The sequence below is a fragment of the Sciurus carolinensis genome, chromosome 8 (genome assembly GCF_902686445.1).
Source record: "Sciurus carolinensis chromosome 8, mSciCar1.2, whole genome shotgun sequence".
Taxonomy (NCBI): Eukaryota; Metazoa; Chordata; class Mammalia; order Rodentia; family Sciuridae; genus Sciurus; species Sciurus carolinensis.
The window spans coordinates 79,758,725-79,777,672 of NC_062220.1; the positions used below are offsets into that span (position 1 = coordinate 79,758,725).

Below are 18,948 nucleotides of genomic sequence, written 5' to 3' on the forward strand. Positions count from 1 at the left end.
TCATCAAATTCTTTCTACCTCAAGGACTTGACATATGCTGTTTCTTTTTATTCAAATATTTCTATTCTTCTCTACCTGGCTAACTCCTAGTCAAGATTAAACTCTTGGCCTCAATGTTATTTCTTCATGGAAGACTTCATTAACTTTTTGAACTGAGTCCTTGTGTTAAGTTCTATGGCACCTCAATTTTCCCCTGTGGCATTGTAATTTAACAGTTATTTGTATAATTATTTGTTTAAAGTTTTTCTACTCTCCATAGAATATGAATGTCAGGAGAAGGTAGGGACTTTATATTCTTGTTTTTTACTGGGTTCCTAGACCAATAAGGCATGGCAGAGCATCTTATGCTCATATGATGCAAGGATATTTTATGAAAACAAAGGAACCAAAGAGGCACAACTAGTTTAAAATTAATTCATTTTTGCCCCCCCAAAAATGTCTCCATTTTTGTTAACTGCATTTTTCATAGCCTGTGTCGCTTCACTTGTTGAATCTGCCTCCACAAGATTTCTCACATGAACCCTTTTTTGTTGTTGTTGTTGTTGTTGTTATTGTTTTACCATTTCCACTGGTAAGTCCTTCATTCTGACAATAATATTAAAGATGTGCATAATCTCTTTGACTCATTCTTCACACTACTGCCTGGGTGATTATTCTGACTGACAACAGTCATTCTTAATCTGAAGACCTTTAAAACACTTTTAGTACTTGCTCATTTCTTTTTTAAAAAAAGTATATAATTAAAATCCCATTGAATATTACTCTAGTTTCTTACAGCTAGGCCAAGCTCTTTGAGGTCTCTTTCTTCTGTGGATTCTGTGCTCTGAAACCAAACTTCTCTTTGCAATTCTCAAACTCTCATGGACTGGGACTCACCAGCCTGACATATGCTCTCCTCCTCTTTTCTCCTCCACCTCTCTCTAGTTGTGCCAAAGGCATATCCTTCATGAAGTCATCTGTCTCCCTCTTCACCTTCCCTTGTGCATCCACAGGGGTTGCATGCACCTCATTCTTTACTGAAGTATATATTTTTGGATTTAATAGGAGATTAATTAAGGTTAGTGATTAAGAATGACTGCTTTTGAGTAAAATTCGATGTGTTTGAATCCAAGTTCTTCCATTTTCCAACTATGTATCATTGAGAAAACTACTTAAATATTTCTTTCCACAGTTTCTTCTTTAGCTAGATGCATAAATGTGCATACTTGGAAGAATTCAACTGCTCAATATCTTCTTTTTTGCAGGTTTATTTCTCCCACCAACTTGGATCCAGGGACCAGGGTGTTATAGATGTGACCTTATTTTTTTCCTCACTCATTTTTAGCAGATATTTCTCCAGTATCTATCATGACATAAGTCACAACTCTCTGTAACTAAATATATCATTTATAATGAAATTATATTCTTCATTCTTTTTATAAGAATGAGGAGACTAATGTTATAAATAACACATGATTGCAGAATTTAAAAGGACAACTCTTGTTGAGAGTACTTAATCTTGTATATGGGACATGATAGTTGTCAATAAAGTTTTATTTTCTCTATATGGGAAATTCCTTCTTAAATATTAGAATCAGTATAAAATTAAATGTATTTCTGAAGTTTTCTTCAACCCCTGTACACAGTCCTAATCAAAACCTAATAAAATATATTGTATATTAATGCCTCTCATAACACCAATGTGCAGATCATATTTTATGGTAATTATTACACACACCATTCTAAAAGGTTTGAAATTCCTTTAAATCAGGTGGTATTTTTTTAAGAAAGTCTTTAAAACCTTAGCACTAACATAAGACTTGGCCCAAACACAAATTTCAATGAAGATTTGCTGGTAAATGGTAAGTGAATGGATTTCAGGTTATTGGGAGAAGTGGGAAAAAGCCTCTCCTTATCTCACACTTTTGATAGTTTTCAGATGATACTTGAAATCCCTTTGACACACAGAAACTTTGATTGCAATTTCAAAGTAAAGGTTGAAAGGCCTGCAACATGGGAGCAGGCTACTTAGGTGCTCATTTGGGGGAATTGTAGGCTGTAACCCTCAGCTGTCTCTGGTGTCTGTACCAACCAACCAATTTTACTTTTCTGGTTAAATAACACCTCAAATTGTTTTCAAGAATTTCCTCATCTTTGTTCATATCTTAGCAAAACAATACAGGAAAAGTTTCCTGATCAGCTAATCACTTCTTTTGATAAAAAAATGTATCTAGAAAAGAGCTGTGCAATAGAAATCGAATGTAACCCACAAATACAAATGATGTATATCTTCTCATACATCAAAAGAGACAGGTTATATTAATTTTAATAATATAGGTTAAACCAAAATATAAAAGTATTTTCATTTTTCTATGTAATCAACATAAAAACATGGGACATTCTACATTCTTTTTTTCATACTCAGTCTTTGAAATCCAGTGTGTATTAATTATATTTATAGCACACCTTAATTCAGACTAGCCACATTTAAAGTGCTCTATAGCCACACATGGCTCGTGACAACTCTCTTCAACTGTGCAAATATGAATGACATCCACTTCTATTAATGATCATAAGTCAAGGAGAAACAAGTTTCCTCCCAAATATCTTATCACTCAGGAGACAGTGCTTTCTTAATTTAATTAATTTTTGTTATGTGAGAGTTTCAGAGGCAATGTACTCTTCCTGCCAAGTTTTCTGATAACCTATTAATGTAATATCTCCAAACTTGCATCTTTTAACAGAGAAGGTACTTTCATCTTATTATAATAATAAATGTCCTGAAGGTCTGAGGACCTAAGATGGTTGATGGACTTTGGCTAGAGCTGAAAAGATCATTATGTCTCCATTGTAATTATTCCTTGGAGAGATTTTTTTCTTTAATTATAAGTAATTGGCATATAAAGGTGGTGAATAATGCTTTTCATAATGATATTTTAATTTCTTAACTTTATACAAAAAAACTCAGTCAAACCTGTCACTAGTAAGTATACTGTTATGGCCATAATCAACAGTAAATTTATATGGATTTGTTTTTGTGTTTGACATATCACTGCTTCTTATGTTTCTGCCTATTTCAACAATCTCACTTTAAAACTTAAAATAAATAAATAAATAAATTTAATTAAGTCAGGTATACTGTTTGCACATTAGTAATGTAAGTTACTTGGGAAGCTGAGGCAGAAGGATCACAAGTTCAAGGTCAGCTTCAAAAAAAAAGAAAAAGAAAAAGGGACTAGGGGTTTGTTTAATCAATGGTACGGTGAAGTACCCTTGGGTTCTATACCCAGTACCAGAAAAAACTATGAAAAATAAATTTACTTAACACTTTTCTTAATGTGTTACTATTAAGAGGCATTTGTCTGCATAAAATATTTTTTAAATGTTTAAAACTATGTGAAGGCATAATATTCATGTACATATTTGTCCCTAAACACTTGAGGTAAATCATATAAATTTGTTCATCCTGATTCCTATATATTTGAATTAAAAAGAAAAAAATAGCAAATATTCATAGCTATAGGACTGTGACTTCCAGTCCAACTTCTTTGAATGTCCACAACTTGATAAATGAACTTTTCAATCTGTTTTTAAAGTCTTCTTGAAAGCAATTCATTTTCATTTACTTATCTAAACTGATCTATAGCTCTTGTGGGTTTGAAATTATTTGCTAAGTTCTAAAAGTTAGCTTCCATTCCAGTTGGTGTGGAAAATCACCATGGAGTACTTTTAAGATTCTGAAGAAAGTAATTTCTTTGGATCTTCCAAGTGGATGGAAACCCCTGAAACCTGTTGAAATACTTATATTTTCATGATAGTCTGGCTGGTGCAATAATTTGGGATCATTCCTGTTCAGTCAACATTTTCCTTTTGGTAGAGAAACATATTTTAAGAATTCTTAATATATTGAGGCAACTGTGGAAATAGTGTTTTACTAAGAATTAGGTGTCTTGGACTCTTTTCCAAGTTCTGTGACTAGCCAGCTACACTAATTTTCTGGGAATTAATTTATTTATGTGTAATATGTTGAATTTAGAATAATTTATTTGTAAATGTTTAAGCAGTTTACATTATGTGACTTAATTATAAATTTCACCATCAGGGAGAGAAAACATTTATGATATTTTTAGTGTGCTTGAAACTAGGATCCTACACTTTCTTTACCCTCAGTTATTAAATGCTAAAGTCTCAGACTAGACAGAAAAATAAAAAGGAGTCTAAGACTTCTCTCACTATTGGTCATTAAATGTGCCAAACTCTCTGCATCTTCACTTATATTAATGTTGTTTTCTCTATATTTGTACAATAGATAAAAATAAAACTTAATAAAACCTTTCCCACTTCCGCTCTAAATCCAATCACCCTTTTACTTACTCAAATACATTCTCTATATTTATATTTTCCCTTCTACTTCCTTATTCATGTTGGCATGCAAAAGTCTTCCAAAATCTCCTTTAAAAATTAAAAAAAAATTCCTTGACCCCAGATCTTTTCATAACTTTTGCCCTCTCTTCACAGAGCCCATTTCTCTTCCTAGGGTTCTACACTTACTATTTCCATTGCACACTTTGGACTGGCTTATATTCCTATCTCTTTATTTCAACTACATTTGCTAAGTAAACAATGGCCACCACATCTCAGTCCTCCCCTCACAAAGAAGGTCTCTCCTTTTGGAATTCTCTGACACCACACTCTTCTGGTCTTCTGCATATTTCTGGCCACAACTTCTCAGCCTCCTTTTCTCTTGCTCCTCATAGCTATCACACCTCTGAATTTTATAGTGATAAAAGGCTTTGTTTGAGTGCTTGCAGCCAACCATGTTACTTTAAATACCTCTATTTTCAGATTATTTCCCCATTTAAGTGTCTGGCATAGCTGTTTCTTCTCAACTCTAGATCCAAGTATATAACAATCTACAGGATCTCTCCATTTTGATGTCACATATAACTCTAATGTGACAGGTTGCAAATAGATTGTTTTTTTTTGCACATTATAATTATACCTAATAGTTGGATTCATTATGCTATATTCACATATGCACATAACATAATTGAATCAATCTCATTTCCCAGAAACTTCCCTTTCCCTACCATTCTCACTCCCCTGATCCACTTGTTCTACCCTATTATCTTCTTTCTGTATCTAGATTTTTGATCTCTCCCCATCTCCCTCTCTCCTCACACAGAGTATTTCCCTCTTCTAATCATCTACTTCTCAGAACAGTAAATGGAAACTCTATCCTATTAGTTGTTTGATCTCAACATCTGGGAGTCCTTCTTAATACTTCCCTCTATACTGGTGTATAATCAAACACATGTCTTGTCATTCTGTATCTTAAATACCTGTGTTTCCTCTATTTTTACCACCTCCACTATCATTCTAGTAGTCATATTAAACATCCTAGTATTTGTATGACTCCAATAATGTTTTCTAAGCTGCAGCCCAGATGAGCATTTTTCAATGCAAATATAAGTTTGTCCTTCTTCTGCTTAAAAGTTTTTATTGGTTCCTCTTAAAAATTAGTGGGAAATCAAATCAGTAGCATGTTGACAAAGTTTTAAATAATGGAATGGGGATGTGGCTGGTGGTAGAGCAGTTGTCTAGCATGTAGGAAGCCCTAGGTTCAATTCCCACCACCACACACATGTGAATAAATAAATAAATGAAGCTTAAGTGATTTTCACTTCTGTTGGCCTTTGTACCTCACTCAATGTCTTCTACCTCCTCGTTCTCACTTGCTACACTCCAGTCACCTTGGTCTTTATATAATTTCTGAAACAGACTGACTTTTTCTATGTCATGGTCTTTACCCACACTGTTTTCAACTTAAAAAAATGTTACTTGCCTTCTTCTCTGAGTAATGCCTTATTATCCTTCAGAAGGAAGTTACACCCTGGTAACACTAATCTACAGAAAGTAATAGCAGTTACATTCTAGACAAAGCAGATTTCAGAATAAGGAAAATTATGAATAAAGAGTCATTACACATACAAGCACACATACACATACACACACACACACACGAAGAAAATACTGATTCTTTAGCAATGTTTTTACTGGTTCCCCTATTGCTAACAAAGTACATTTGTATTTTCCACAAACTTGTATCATTTCCTGTCCAAAAAAAAGTACAATCTATAATTTTAATTCGTGTATTATTTATTCATTCTCTACATTCCTTTTTTTAAAAATAAGCTTCAGAAGATCAGGGATCATGCTTATTTTATTCACTGCTACATCTTTATGACCTAATTCAAAATATTGAATTTGGTGGCTCTAGCATCACTATCAATAAATCTAATAGGAAAGAAAACTGATAGAGTGAGCAGCTGGACATGGAGAGAACAAGAGCCCACCCCTCCTGGCTCCCAACAGAGCTCTTCTTCCACAAGCCACTGTCATTTCTCTCCATGACTCATTCCAACCCAGTGCAGACCATGGCGTGCAGGTCCACTGATTCTCATTGCCAGTAAACTCAGCACTGATTTGGCCCCATCTCTGTAAGCCTAACCCTGGAGAATGCCAGGCCTTGAGTTGTGCTATCTCACAATCCAGTTTTCCGGGCTTTCTCTGCCTGTATTAGATGGTCTTGGCCTTCCCCTCTCCCAGTTCTTCAACATTTTAAACATATTGTTCATCTTTAAAAGAAGCCACTTTTCTGCTTTCCTATTTATATTTCTTTCTTTTCTTAGTCCATGGAAAACCTTGCTAATTATGCAGTGTTCTTTCTCCCCCTAAAGCTTAAACTAATTTCTTATTTTCCATCACAGAATGATGTGCTGACAGTTGCATATATCAGTTTTCTTCTGCTTCACACTGACATTCACAATCGGTTTAACTGGAAAAAGGTGAATGCACATCTTTGTCAATAAAGCTATGACCTCTCATAAATATAATTAACTGTGCAGAATAATAAAATACCAAGAGGACAAAATATACAACAAATATATTCATGTGATAAGCTTCTTCAAATAGCATCAGGCCATCTTGGAGATAAGAGGCAAATGGAGAAGTTTAACAAACAAACAAACAAACAAACAAAACACTCAAGGGAGAAATGGAAAGAATGACCTATCAGTATTACGTGAAGATGCACAGCAGGTAATGGGAAAAATCTCTTCAGAGACTATAGAGTAACTGAGTGAACTATGAACACAAGATTAAATTTCCAAACAAATCATCAGACAAAGCATGAGGTTAATCGGCATGCCAACCACTTTGAAATAAATCCAAGTCCAAAAAGGTCTCAGAAACTTCCTACTGGCCTGGGATTCAAATCTTTCAGTGCAAAGAACAAATCAGGCTTGATTCTCAAAATGTCATTTTTCACATCTCCCCCTCAATGCTCACATAATGTGATCTTTCTTGTTTTTAATGCATTATGCATTGTTCTGTTCTAATTCTGTTTTGGGGTGGCATTTCTTATTTAAAAAATAATCTATTGAATATTTTGATCATGCTAAATAAATGATATTTTTTGATCTTAGATCTGTTTCTTCTCCAGAAATGACAAGGAATATTATAACTGAATTTAGAAACTTAATTATAAATTTATGAATTTTGTGTGAGAGGGGCTTTAAATTTTGCAGTATCTTAAATGTCAAATGTTCAAGTAAATCTTTTTAGTCACTATTCACATTAGTCCTTTAAACAGAACAATACAAAACCAATGCCATAGATAGTAGTAACAACACCAGAGGAATTTATCTCCCAAATCCATAATTTTCATTATTTTAGTCAAATATAATAAATGAGGAACTTTAAAATTAAATCTATGTAAATATTTAAGATACATATTATTTCTGGAGGGAAGTAAAGGGGACCGTATTGGGTATAGATAATGTTACCAATAACATTCTATTTACTAAGGAGGTTTAAAATTTTGATAGATAATATACAGAACTTCTATATTACATAATTCATAATAATTTAATAATCATATTTACATGTAAGTTAAGTAGTTATATGTGATATAATTTGCATGATTTTTGCTTATATTTCTATATTTAAGATTTATTTTTAATGAATATGAGTAAGATAAGATTAGATTTTATAATATAGAACATACAAATATAATGCTCATAACTTGATACATATGACAACTGTAACAGTTTAAATGTGATGGATTTATTGATAGGGAGAGAATAAAAGTTACTCCCTTGGGTACCTGCCAGTTTTGAGTCTGATTTATGATATGTTCTTACATTTGAAAATAACCAGGGACCCTAGGGGATTTAAGGATTGAAATTATGCTCTTCCCAAGAATCTCCAACACAATGGATGACTGGCCATGCAATGTGTGTGGCAGTTTCTGAAAGCCAACTAGTTATAGAAATTAACTGCAGCTTCATAGAGAGTACAACGCTATGAACTTGACCCCCATTCAGGGGCACTAGCAGTCTAAAGGCAGCAAATATTGCAAAAGTTATCAATTTCTTCCTAGAATTGCTCATCTTTCCACCTGCCCTGTGCCAGTGTGTGCACACCTACACCTACACATTATTTCTTTCTTTATGTGACTTAGATTTCAGATTTTATCCTATTCTTTTTTCTGATTTTACTTTTCGGTATTAATCACTAAATTTTAAATCCTTTAGGTTCTCATCCCATAAGTAAAGGGATTTGTTGAGATAAAAGTTAATGAAGCAATTGGAGTTCTTAGACAATGCAATGTATTACAAACATAAACTGTCATTGAAAATGTTATTAATGTCATCTTTATTTTAATGCCTCAGAATAATCCACATAGGAAAATAATTGGCAAAAATAAAAACAAGTAGCGAATAAAACTAATTCCAACAGCCTAGTCAAAAATAATGAGAAAATCAAAACCATATCAATATCTGGTAAAATAAGTAAAAGCACACCTATTTTCCCCAACATTTACCTAAAATAATTATTTCTGGGACCCTGGAATATCCACACTAAATCACAACTAATTTTTACCAATGTCTAAAGTTGGTTACAAAGATAACACATATCTAAGAGAGGATATGCAATTTAAATGTTAGCAAATCTAGAGTCCAAACAAGATCAACTTCACCAATGATCTCAAAATAAGATCCTCTTTAGAAATGTATAAGGATACAATTTTGCTATAATACAGAGAAACCACAGAGAATATGGATTTTTGCAGAAAAATGGCAAAAGCATTCAATCACTGTTGTGGGTTTAACATGGTATTGAATATCTAACAGGTATGTGGAATGCTGTTGTATAAATATTACATTTAATTTTCAAGATAATTTTGTAATAAGCAGAGTTACTATTTTTCAGATGAGTTAGCTAGTTGCTTAGCAAGATAATTTAACTCTCTCAAAATTTAAATAATCAGAACATGCTAAGCAAGAATTTGAATTCAGACCCTAATAGCTTCCAGGTCTTTTATCCTTTCTTAGTATTATACTTATAGCCTCAATTAAATGTACAAATTCCTATTTTTATATGTCAGGCAGCTGTGAGAATATTGAACACAAGGAAGTTATGTGCTTAGAAATCCACCATCAACAGAAAATATACTGAAAGATCTGATTAGATTTGTGATGATGAATTTACACTTCCCTCAAGTTTTTCTTTTAATCCAGGATGTACATGGGACCACAGGCGGGTATTTGACTTGAAAATCAGCAGTGATTCCCAAACCCAGTAACTTGGTCTTGTAATCATCAAGTTCTAGCTCCCCAAGCCCAGCTGGGAAGCAAATGCAAAGTAGTCTTGCCATTCGTTCAGGAACCTTTTAAAGCTTCTCCCACCTTACTTAGATGAAGTAAATCTTCATTTACCAGTTCAGACCATGAACACATCTAAACAAGACTGGTTTCTTTAATACCCTCAGAACACTCCATTGTGTTGTTCCTTCTACCCCTCCATGACTTTACACATGGCCAGCTTTGCTTACTTAGCACATCTTCTCTTCTTTGCCCATGGCAAACCTGTCTCACCTCCAAACCTATATTAAGTTCCCCTTCCATGAGGAAACCATTTTGACCCTTTGCTGCTATTTTTTATTTTGAACACTTTAAATTTGTTGTCTTTCATCATTCTGATTTTCCCTCATAATATTTAAGAATCATTTGAAATGAATAATTTGTTTTTTTAAAGCTAAGGTTTAAGCTTTAAGAGTAGGAAAAACTTTAGTCAATATCTTAGATTTTATAATTCTGATAACACGTGGGTTGTGCTTGTTGATTGACTATGCCAGTGTCTTCTGGAAAATTAGAAAGAAAGAAAGATCAGAACCTGGGCTTAAACCATCCTCCCTGACTCATATATTCAGGTTCTGGGGAGCAAATAATGAGGTCAAGCCTCAATAACATTTTTAATGAAAATTTCCAATGTTACCCACATTGTGATGGAAAAAATACAGACTTTGAAATAAGACTGACTGCTCTGGCTTTAAATACTGACTCTGATGATTAAATAACAGCAGTCTCTAGGTAAGTTCCATTTTCTACTTAAGTTTTTTAAAACACTACATTCTTTACAAAGTTATTAGGATTAGAAATAATAATGTACATGATAGCATCTTGGAATTATTTAACAATTAATAATAATAAATCAGTAATAGATTTATTTTTACAAGATAGATCAAGGCACTCTGCCTGCTAAGGGTTATTTATTTAACCATTAATATTTTTCTTTTGCCTTGATCACATAATTTTGTCCAATATTTAACAACGGATCATGAACTAATGGAACTTAGAACTGCTTCTCAGCTTCTCAGGAGCCTTAATGCTGGTGCTAAAACATTAAGGTTATAATGGTCATGGGTAAAATCTAGATATTTAATTGATGCATCTGTGAATTATATAACACATAATAAGTGTTGCTTCAAGAGCTACTTGGGCAGTCCAAGGAAAAACTGTACAGTTTTCCAAAATATTAAGTATTTTTGTCAGAGAGAATAATTAGTACTTTTGACTTTCTGAGAAATACTTAAAATAGTTCTAAATGTGTTTTGAGGGCTGTTTTATAGCATATATAGTAGTCATCATATCTAACCTAATTTATACAATTATTTAATTGAGCTGAATATCTTTATGATACTTTTTACTGCCATCTCTCACTCCAGAAGGAAAACAAAGGAGCCTAGCAATGGCTGTGTGTGCCTCTAGTTTCAGCTACTCAGGAGGCTGAGGCAGGAGGGTTCACTTGAGTCCAGGAGTGTGAGTACAGCCTTGGAAACAATAATGAGGATCTGTCTCCAAAAAGAAAGCATCTCCACCACCACCACCATCAACAACAAAAGGAAAACAAAAGGAAAGATGCTTTGTAGATACCACTGTTTCCTCATTCAGTTACAGGCTAAATATTTTCATGATCCCTGAGTTATAGATATTTGGTACATTTTCATAGTTGCTAAAGTCTATATACCTGAATTAAATCAAAAGCTAACTAGACATATATTACATGTGAATAACAACAAGAAGAAAGAAACTAGGGTTGATTAAGGGTTCTGGGGAAATGCTGAACGCCAGTGTAACCCCAGTGGACCTTAGGTCCAGGCAGTCATGGAACACAGAAGGGCAACAGAGGGAAGGTAGCACTAATAATCACTGGACACCTGCTTGGTACCAGGTTCAGTATTAAGAGTTAATAAACATTGTCTCTGAGCTCCACAACAGCTTCATGAAACTGGGATGTTCCTACTTTTACAAATTCAGAAACCATGAGTTAGTGGAGGAGCATAACTTTTCTACTGTCATAGTTACATTGAGACATATATATAAATTCAGTCTGTCATTCAACTTGAATAACATTCAACTTGAATATATAATATATTGGTTCTATAATCATGAGAAGGACTACATTGCTTTGTATATCACAATTTCTTTTCTTTCTCTCTTTCCTAGAAATATGCTCAATGAGAGTTTCTATATGCGCCCATCTACTTATCTGGATACTGTCCATTTGGCATTTTGAGACACCTAAATGTAGAGTTACCACCAGGTAATTTCACTAAATTCCAAAAAGAATAAACTCAAATATTAAACAAAAAATAGTATTTGTAATCTGAAAATCTAAAATCTGAAATGCTCCAAACTCCAAAAATTTCCAATGCTAACATGACACTGCAAATGGAAAATTTCACATCTGTCCTCATGTAATAGGTAGTAGACAAAAGACGGGTACATTAAACATATTGTATAAAATTACCTTCAGCCTATGTGTATAAGGTGTATTTGAAACATCAATTAATTTTATGTTGTCCCATGAAGATAATCTTATTATTTAGATACAACTATTTTAAAATTAAAAAAAAAAACATGAAATTCGATACATATGTTGTCCCAAGCATTTCAGGTTAACGGTTATTCAACTGTTTATATCTGTACGTGTGTGTATGTGGGGAGTGGTGGAGTGTTGATAATTCATTTTATTCAATAGTGCAATTAAATTTGGTACTTCACAAGTGAAACAATTTCAATCCAACATCCCTTGAATATGAAACTGTTGTGACTCCTTCCATTTTGGTTCTATGTGTATATGGGGAGAGTGTGACTGGGGGTATGTGTGCATACGTGTGAGCACACACAACAAAAGTTGCTATAGTTTTTACTAAGTTGAAAGATGGGCATTTTGCATTGCATACCTTGGGTACACTTTCTGTCTACTGAAAGAATTTATTGTTAGACTACACTAAGTGAATATACAAAAACAATTATTTGGTTAAGTTGAATGGTCTGGCTAATAATTAAACCCATATAAAGAGCCAACTCAAACATTTTAGGGAAAAGGATTCAAATTCAGAGATTTGATTTAGTTTCAAATCATGTTTCTATCAAGTAAAATGTCAACAAGTAGATGATTGTTATAAATATTATCAATTATGCCCTAAAATTTCCAGGGCAGAGATTTCAAGGTAAGTTATATCCCCCAATTAGGGCAACAATTAAAAAGTAGATTTTTGCTTTGGACAGAATAGAAATTTAAAAACATGCTATTTTAGTGTGGATAGAATTTAGACAAAGAAAATTTCATCAATAATGACAAAACCACTATCCTTTTCCATCACATCATTATCAATGAACACCAGAAAAGGACATGTATTTATGCCACCTTAGATATTTGATATGGTCCCTTCAATAATAATTCTACTTCTGAGTAGTTTGGCTTATTCTACTTATCTAAATTTGAGAATGAGAGTATATGAGTTATACACGAGACTCTGCACCTGGACTCCATAGAATTCATGAATGGCTTTTATTCTTTGTAAAAACTTGACCACACATTGAGCTTTATGACCCAAAGAAAACTATTTATGCATGGAGAAATGTTTGAGATTTTAAGATAATTTTGGCTGGTTTTGATGAACTGGTAAGGAAGAGAACTTCAGTTTTAATTCTTTTCATAAAAAATGTTTTGAATATGTCTTTTTCATAAATTACTTGAAAAATTAAAATTAAAATCAATTTTAAAATGAGAGAAACATATATTTGTAATTTTTTTCTGAGAATACAGGTAGCGTTTACATCTCATGATAGAGAGTATGATCTCATGTATTTTGACAGTGTAGAAAAATGGCATACTATCTGGACAGAGATATGCTAGCTTCAAACTGTGCATTGGAAGTAACTGGGGAACTTCTTTCATGTTTTTGTTCTAATTAAATAAATTAAAATATCTAAATATAAAATAATATTTTTCAGCACATATCATTTGTATATGGTACCTCATTTGTGCTGCTATGTTATCAGAATGTATAGATGAATATTTTAATTGTTTTGAAATTGGCTGAATTGTTGCCATGGTGAATCAGGAGTCTATAGAACTGGTATATTTGCACTGATTATGCCATAAAATTTCACCCAACCAAAACATCATATTTATTAAGCAGAAAAGTTATGATATATAAATATGATATATAAATTAAGTATATCCTAAAAGATAGGCAATAAAATCACTCAAATTTTAAATGATTTGGATAAGGAAACTTCTAAGTATTTTAAAAGACTGCATTTTGGTTTACATGTGGGAAACCTATGCTTAGAAAAATTCTTTTAATGAATTTTACAAAATGATTATCAGATATAGATGGATGGGATTATAGCCTGATGTAAATACAACTCAGCAACAGACTCTGTTCTGGACTGAATCTCCAGATTTCAAATGCCAGACTAGGGTAACAATAAAAAAGTTCTTGGGAATTCATGGATTTGCATATTACTAAACCCCATCCATCTACATTATAGATGATGCACTGAGAGAAGTGACTTTTGCACAGCAACTTGGAAACACAACTCTGTCTATTTAACTCCCTGTCAAATCTTGGATATTAATTCTATTTCCTATGCCTTTATCTTTTCCAAAGTAACCAACTCAATGGTTCATTCACTGTCACCTAATGATATGCTTTCTGATTTTGTAGTTTCATTGTAAGTGACCATTTCAGCTATAACAAAGAATCAAGAAAAAACAAAAATGCTATAAAGACATCTTTCAGCTTTCTCTATAAAATTATAGGTAGATGATTATTTTTCCTTCTCATTGCCCACATTTGTTAGGCTAATCACAGTAAGCATCTTGTCTGATTGTGAAATAGTGACTGGAACTATCTATGTAAGTATTCCTCCCATTTGTTTTAGATCCTTTATCTAAATACTGCTTTATTTTTAAGTCGTTTTAAAAAAACATTTATGTTTGGGGTCAAATAATCAAACTGGCTGCCTAAAACCTTAATAGACTTGTCCTACATTAAAGATTGTGATTTTAGTAATCCTTTATAGTGCAGCTTTTATTTCCACTGACTTTCAATTTAATTTAGAAACCTTGTAGGAATGATGTTAATGTTTTGAAGAAAGCTTCATGACATCAATCAAAACATAGTAAGCTTTATACTTTATATATCCTAACAGGTTAATTATTGGAAGATCTCGTTAGGTATTTATAAACAATATAGTTTTTAATTCATAAATTACCAAAGAGATGAATAGTTTTCAAAATCTAGTTTCTCTCTGCACTTTCCTCAAATCTCTTAGGGAATTAAGAATTGGTGTTAATATTATAAAAATATGAGGTAATAAATCTATTGCCTCAAACTGGCATACAGCTTCTTATGGTCTGACCCCAACCCCTGTGTCTATGTCTAACTTCCTCTTCTACACCTAAGCCCTAGGAAAACATGAAGAGCCTACTCCTGGAACACACCCTACCCTATCCCCATTCTCTGCCTTCATCCATGCTGCCTGAAAGGATCTCCCTTCTCACACCCTCCACTGCAAGTTTGTGTGTCCAGTACTTGCTGTTTGTATTAATTCAGTGCTCACTGCATACCAGGCTCTTTACTTAGGACATTATTTAATCTGTGCCTTGTACCACTATTGTTTTACAGATGAGGAAACTTTGCCTAGTCACCCATCTAGAAGTGACAATCTGAGGTTTTTAACAAAGTAGTCTGACTTCGGATCCTTACTCAGTGATACATTAACACTGTGATAACTTGATTTCAAGTCTCAATGAACTTTCAAGTTCAAGAATAAAATAATATTTCTTCCATGGATGTTTCATTGACCATGCAAACCTTTCTCCCTGTTTTTGTTCTTGTAACTCTGAGGTCACACTAACTTTTTACCACTGACCAAATTAGTGATGTGCACATATTATTTTCTTTGTTAGCAAAGAAAGAGGATAATGCTCTGATTAATCTTGATACCCTCTGCAGTAAAGAGTAAAATGTCTTTCCCAAGATCAACTTTGTGTTAATACTGGTTATATGAATTCATCAGTGAAGGAATTAAAGAGATAGTTCTGATTGCATCACAAATGACTTGCCAAAAATAATTTAAATCGTCTATTTAGCCAGTCTATAATATGATAAACATAATGATTCCAATTGAGTATTTCTTCACCAATTTGATTTTTTTAAGTGGGTTTATAACAGTGAGCAATGGTGTTGGGTATTTTAATTTCAAACCCATTCATTCAGTCAAATGTATTATTTGATTTTACTGAACTAAACAATATAATTCAAAATTCTTGTTCCAGGAATCTAGGTGAACTTGGCTTACTCTGAACAACCAATTAAAAATGGAAGTAATTCTTTATAATAATGACTACATGAATATGAATGTTATATTTTACATGATACTAAGCTAAGCTAATCATTTCAAAGTTTTTTGAATATAAGGTGAATACATAATTTAATATTATTTAGAGGCAACTTATGTTTATTCATTCAATTTCTTGAATTTCAGGGGGTGGGGAGTGACTTAAAAATATTTGAGGCTTATCATTCTTAAGTCATCAGAAGATGGCATTTTCTCCCCTTTTCTCTACATGTTGGCATTAAAGTTTGACAGTTGTACAATAAAAGTTTTAAAGTCATGTTCTTCGTATATAATAACAACAATAACCAAAACTCTCAAAAATATTTATAACCACATGTAAGATGTAGAATTATCAGATTTAAGATGTGCCTTTTACCTGTTCAAACTCAAATTTAATTTATACCTTGACAAAAATTGCATAATAAAGAACATCATAGCTATTTGGAGCTTGATAGTATCTTCTTATTAACTTCAGAACAAGTATTCTTAGGGGATTTCAATAATAGAATTAAACACCATTTTTGTCTCAAGTTCTGTAATTTAAGAATATTTATCTGACTTGGAAAAATTTAATATAAAAACTAATTACCCAAGGCACAATTTTTCCAGTTTGGAGCATGCCAGAGCATTTCTCAAAAATGAATTACTTTGGAATGATTTTTCTTGAACTCCAGAATGGTCATTTTCTCCTAGTGTCTTAAAACTCAAGTAATGAAACCATGATCATTAAATACATTATGGATTATCAGTGACAGAATACCTACTAATAGATCATGCACAAAAGTAGGACCAAACTGGAGACTCAGAGGGCCTGACAGCTATATAGTTTAAATGACAGAGGAAAAAAAAAACTGTTTTTTTTTTTTCCAACAATTTGATCCACACTAGAAGTAGTGCTATTTTATTTATCCTTGTTGGAATGAGTGGGTCTCTAAAGCTTTCCTTAAGATTCACTCAAGTAATTAACCAAGAAGCTTGTAGGGTCTGCCACCTTACCTAGAGAAAATTCTGACATTTTTTATGAGCAGTTAGGTACTCTTTAAGATGGGTTATTCTCCAATTAGAATGCTGTTGCATTTCTTATCATTATTGGTAAACTTATCATTCTTACTAAACTTATTGCCTACAACTTACAAAAGAGTTTTCAGAGGTAAAGTATCAGGAAGATAGCAAAGAAAAAATTAAGAGTAGAGTTTTCTGGGATGAAATGCACCATATGTTCCTTTCACAAGTACACACCACATTTCTTTTTTTCTTTCCTTTTTTTTTTTTTTTTTTTTTCCTTGTCATGTTGGTGCTGAGTTTTGTATACCTTGGGCATTGTTGCCCAGAAATAAATGCCTAACTATCCCTGTTTGTTTCTGACACAGGAAAATGATGTAACACTCTCATCTTGATCTTCCTTTTAAAAGGGACAAAAGACTGAGTCTGCCCTTGACAGATGTGACCCCCTCATCATTAACACTGGCCAGCCCTTTTGTAGAATCAGCCAGTGGAACTGAACACAGTCCCCCCAACTTTAAACAAAGCCATTTAATTTGGTCTTGGTAAGAGAAAAAAAACCAAATAAATAAAAGGACAACATAAAGAAACATAGCTTGCCAATACGAACCTACATGCAAGCCAGAGGAAATTTATGATACTGTTTCCCAGGGGAGGGAGTGACTAACGCACGCACACTGACCATCATCATAAAGAGGTAAAGAGAGAGTGAAATGGCTCAACGTACACACACCCCGCTCCATACCGGGGACGAGTCTCCTAGCTGCGGCTTGTGCTCTCGGAGGGCCAGGCTGAAGCTGACCGCCCCCACGGCCACGCTGGATACCCCCAGCCCTATCTCCAGCACGGAAAGCACCAAGAGGCTCCCAATAATCTGGCCGCTGGTGCACATCCTTCCTGGGTCATCATTCCTTCCAGATCAGAGAGGAAAACCAACCATCCGCCTTCTTTCTTCCACGATCCTCCTTACCCCTTCCACCCCCTACCAGATCCTAAAACTTTTCTTTCTTCACCAGCGAAACATTATCCGCAAGGACTGGATTTCCAGAACCGAGACCCTCTCCCCTGTCTTGGTCAGAGACGAAAGAACTGCTCCACCCACTGGTACGCTCAGACAGGGATCCTGGATGGATCTTCCTGGGCTTGGTGGTCAGAGTCCAGAAAGGATCACATCGGTAGCAGGGCTTTCAAGGAGCTTCAGACCTGGGGAGCCCTGGGAGCAAACCCGCGCTCAAGAGGCGCTGTCCAGAGTTCTGCCGTGTCCCAATCTCCGCAGGGAAACCCTATTCCTTTTTAGCCTCCCGGACCTTTCCGGGTCCCTTCTCTTTCCTTGCCGAGGAGAATGAGCTTTGCTTCCCGGAGATCCAAGGGGGGCTGCTCAGAGCTTCCCTCTGCCTCTCCCTCTCGCCTCCGCTCCTTTGTTTTCGTGGTAAAGCAAAGTGCTTCTACGAGTCTCTTGGTCCCCTGGCGGAGCCGGCGGATGGTATTCAGCACCACGCTCCTCGCAGTCTCCGTGTCGCCAGAAAAAGCGACCTTGTCTGATGGCCTCTTTCCGTCTGGGTTTCTTCTCCCTCGTCGTCGTCCTCTTCCTCCCCCTCTCTCTTGATCCGACTCTCTCTCATTGCTATGACCTCATTGGAATTTAGGTTGACGGAGGAGGGAAAAGCCTGATGTATTCGTGGGTCTAGGACCAATACTCTTGGCAGGCCCTTGATCTGCCCCGCCCCGGGACCCTAACCACAGGAATCCAAGTGATGCCGACCTCCGCATCTCCCCCACTCACTCCCTTCTGGGCTTCCATCCAGCAGGGAGAAGAGGCGATGCCTACGTCAACGCAGGGCTCATTCCGTGTAAAACTTTCTTCTGCGTATACACGGGGTGGTGGCGGCGGGGGAAGGGGCGGAGGAGCAGTGAGCCAAGA

General features: G+C 34.6%; 1 protein-coding gene across 2 annotated transcripts in view; it reads right to left on the reverse strand.

The window, feature by feature from the left end:
* Window positions 1-18,717, reverse strand: part of Tmem196 (transmembrane protein 196) — a 58,523-nt gene extending 39,806 nt beyond the window's left edge. The window contains exon 1 of one of the 2 annotated variants that reach the window (XM_047561844.1): window positions 17,773-18,717. In XM_047561844.1, the coding sequence (XP_047417800.1) occupies window positions 17,773-17,919 (147 nt within the window). In that variant the 5' untranslated portion in view covers window positions 17,920-18,717. Of the gene's footprint in view, window positions 1-17,754 lie in introns of both variants that reach the window. The other variant, XM_047561843.1, reaches the window with a different exon arrangement.
* Window positions 18,718-18,948: the final 231 nt, after the last annotated feature.